Here is a 3,836-nt window from a genome sequence, read left to right on the forward strand (position 1 = left end):
CCTCTCTCCACGCACGCACGCACGGACACAGCTGCCTTACCTGTACGTTGTTGGCTATGCTCTCCCTCTCTCCATGCATGCACGCACGGACACGCCTGTACGTTGTTGGCTATGCTCTCTATCTCTCCACGCACGCACGGACACAGCTGCCTCACCTGTACGTTGGTGGCTATGCTCTCGGTCAGCGCTGTGTGCAGCACTACGATCGGTTCGCCTGGCATGCTGTTGTGCACGAACACGTAGCAGCGTCTGTAGGGACCGACACGCCGCTTGATGTCCGTCCAGTTCCTCACCGGGTGCACGGCTTCGTAGCTCGATATCTGCGAAAAGAATGGGGTCGGCATTGCCTCATCTTCACACACTACAGTGTTTTGCTACTCTTCTAAGCATTTCCCTATCGCAGGAGCTCTCACATTTGCATCTACCGTAGCTTCAGAAAGCCCTGCTCCTTTCTCTCTCCTTCTCCCTCCTACCCTGGTGCATCTTTTCCTCTTTCCTCCCTCCTCCTCCTCCTCCTCCCTCACCCCTCCGTACCTTCTGCATCATGTCGCAGGAGCTCTCCCACGTCACGCGCTGTAGATGAAGGAAGCCGACGGAGAACCACAGCGAGAGCAGGTCGTGCAGCGACTCGTTCATCTTACGCAACTCCTGCCACCTGTCCTCCAGCGAGTTGTCCTGCAGCGCCTCCTATAGGAGCAGAAAGCAACCATAATCAGGAAATTTTTTCAAAGATGGTTCATTTTCCTCTGTGTACATGTATCTGACTACTATCCTGCATTAGTTTGACATGAAGATAATTTCATTATTTATGGATTTATAATATTTAAAAAAATAGCAATTAATAAAACATAGTATAATATATATGGTATAATATTACTTTTATACTATAATAATTTTTTTAGCAGATGAATAGACATAACAAGCTTACTGACTCACACACGTGAATAGGATTCAGTTAAAAAGATCACGATCGCACACACGGCAAGCGGCGCCCCTTGCTTACGAGAAGTTCTGCACGCATGTCCACGACAAACTTCACACCCTCTGGCAGCTTGGCTATGGCCTGGAAGAGTTGTAGAAACTTTGGCGTCAACGCCACATGCAGTCTCTTTTCACAGTTGTAAAGGACGGGATCACCACGTTCCTGCAACAGGAAAGCAGTCAGAATTCATATTATCTACTTTTGATATTATGTATGGGTGTTAGCAACCCAAAGTAGCCAGGAGTGAAAAAATTTCTCAAAATATGTTATAGTCGAACAAGACCTGTAGACCGCCATAGGCACCCTGTAATGCTAAGGGAGTCAAGGTGCATGTCCTCAGAAAATTGTTGAAATATAGCTTTCCTGCTATCTAGGCAATTTTCATGCAGCCCAGGAGCAACAAAACACCAAGGGCTTGAGGACATGATATATGTGCTTTCTTCTTCTTCATCCATTTCCAATATAACGTAAGCATTTCTTTATTACTTTTATTAATAAAAAACGCTGATATTATCCCAAGAAGGAAAACTATCTTAGGAGTGAACTCTATATATATAACATATGCATCTGAATTATACCGATGCCGCCCAAGTTTCATTATCCGCCTTTTCTTCATCAATCCGCCCGTACCCCAAAAGATGCTCATACCTTGACACCAACGAGAGCCTCTGCCTTCTCAAGGATGTTCTGATGTTTCACCGAGTAGTCTGACGCTAACATGCGCATGAACTCCAACCGTCCGTCCCGCTCCAGATCTACAACAAGAATTTACTCCTATAGAGGGCGCTACCATAACTCAGTGCAGGTCTTGCCAATGGTGTAACAAAGGGGAAATATCATAGGTAGGGGCAATGTCCCAGAGAAAGGGTAGCACTGGGGCAAGGAACCAATGTTAGGGATGGGACAGGATGTCAGGGTAAGTCATGGGGCTTTGCCGAGTCGTAGCATCATAGTCTGAAAAGGTAGCATTGCCACCCAACCTAAGACAGGTACGTAGATTCAGCCACCCCATCCAGCCTCATATTTTTATGAGACACCGTGGCTGACAATGCCTATCGGGTCAATAGTGGTCACTAACACAGTCATGCATCACTGTAGCATTACCCACACAGCTTTTCGCTCCTCGACAGACATTTTCCCACGTGGAGCGATAGGCTACACAAAGTAGGTGAAGCTACATGGAGTTATATACCCTTGTAGGTGGAACATATCTCGCGCGTTCCCTCCTCGTTCACATGCAGCGGGTGATCGACTATGTCGTCTAGTATCTCTCGCACTGCGGCAAAGCTCGCTCCTGCCGCCATCCGCCTCACAAGTCCCGCTGGCGCCGCGAATATCTGTGAGAGGCACGGGAATGTACGCGTTAATGTGTCGGTCGCCCGGAGGTGTAGTGTGGGCGATCGTGCATGTTGCAGAGTAATAAGATCATGTGGTATACGTACATAAGCTCTAGTGTTACCATGCCTTAAAACATGGAGCTCATGCATTATTATTTGCAATGCTAGATGACACTGACAGCAAATGACTGATTCGACCAGTATAGTTGTTTCGTACCTTGGTTCTCGCATTCTTCAAACTAAATAACAAACTATAAACCCACAGCATCCCTTGATGTATCACCTAAGCATCGCATCAGTCTTCAGCAACCTGCAATAAACAACAAAGGCAACACCATAGATGAGGAGGCTAGGTGTGCCAGAGTAGTGAACTGAACATATGACATCGCATCGGTGTGGTGGGCCAAGGAAAAATGGCCCAAGGATAGAGAACATGGGTCCGAATAAAACCAATGTGCCTAACCCTAACCCTAATTCTAACCCTAACCCTAACCATAACCCTAACCTATTATATTGATATAATATTATATTTATATTGATGTAAATGACATTGGTTTTATTGGGACCCATGTTCTCTATGATCTATCCTTGAACCCGAAAAATTACTCTCAAAACAAGACTCAAGAGTCAATGAAAATTGAACGAAGTAATTAATAAATTACGTATCTGTCTGCATAAATATCAAAATGGAAGGTTGAAAACTTCTCCTATTTGTGCCATTGCGTATTGTTAACTGATGTGTTATAACATAAACATGTGACATAAACACAGGGACAGGCAACATACGTTCAGAGTATTCAGTGTGATGTTATCAAGTGAATGAAGTACACCTACTTCAACGCTGATAAACAGTGCTCTTTTGTTACGGCACACCAGCGCCCTCTTTCCATGCGAGGAGAAGAAACCGGCTGAGAAGAAACCGGCAAACCACTGATCTCTATAATAAAACCCTAATAATAGTTATTTATAGAGATCAGTGCGGCAAACACGTACAGTTACTGCGAGTGATTGATTCATTGGAAAGGTCTTTTACTTATTTATGGTTACTGTTTTGATAGTTCACATACAATAACAAAAATACACGTAAAGTTACTAGGTATGTTTGGAAATCGCTAGTCTATTTTATGTTGGATGCCCATTGAATAATAGGCCCATTGATTACAAGTTGACGAATGCTACAGCAACTGGCACCTTGTGTAGTTAATAAGTACATTACCTTATAGCCAAACGCGTATTAGTTTGTCCAATATCATGCTGGTTACTAAGAAATGTCTATTGAATACGCAGTCCAAGAAATCAGTTGCTGACTTGTTTACAGTTTCGAAACCGCATACGGCGAAACGGTGTGATACAGATTTATAGTGCACCGACATTTCGCACCCATGCTCGCCGTACCCAATGCTAGCGATAGTACAGTACCGTAACTGTAATACGTAACAGTAGCTCTGATTGTAATGAACGTGGAATCACGTACCGAATCACGGACGCTCGTGATAATGAATAGGCGTGTTGGGGCG

At 44.6% G+C, this 3,836-nt stretch overlaps 1 protein-coding gene across 1 annotated transcript in view; it reads right to left on the reverse strand.

The window, feature by feature from the left end:
- Nucleotides 1–3,150, reverse strand: part of LOC106814724 (malonyl-CoA decarboxylase, mitochondrial-like) — a 14,958-nt gene extending 11,808 nt beyond the window's left edge. The window contains exons 1-7 of the mRNA XM_014819070.1: nt 3,106–3,150; nt 2,537–2,629; nt 2,175–2,319; nt 1,631–1,737; nt 1,004–1,144; nt 535–687; nt 156–320 (exon numbers count right to left, since the gene is read on the reverse strand). Coding sequence (XP_014674556.1) covers nt 156–320; nt 535–687; nt 1,004–1,144; nt 1,631–1,737; nt 2,175–2,319; nt 2,537–2,587 — 762 coding nt within the window. The 5' untranslated portion in view covers nt 2,588–2,629; nt 3,106–3,150. The remainder of the gene's footprint in view (nt 1–155; nt 321–534; nt 688–1,003; nt 1,145–1,630; nt 1,738–2,174; nt 2,320–2,536; nt 2,630–3,105) is intronic.
- Between the last annotated feature and the right edge of the window lie 686 nt (nt 3,151–3,836).

Source organism: Priapulus caudatus, unplaced genomic scaffold (genome assembly GCF_000485595.1).
Source record: "Priapulus caudatus unplaced genomic scaffold, Priapulus_caudatus-5.0.1 Scaffold969, whole genome shotgun sequence".
Lineage (NCBI taxonomy): Eukaryota > Metazoa > Priapulida > Priapulimorpha > Priapulimorphida > Priapulidae > Priapulus > Priapulus caudatus.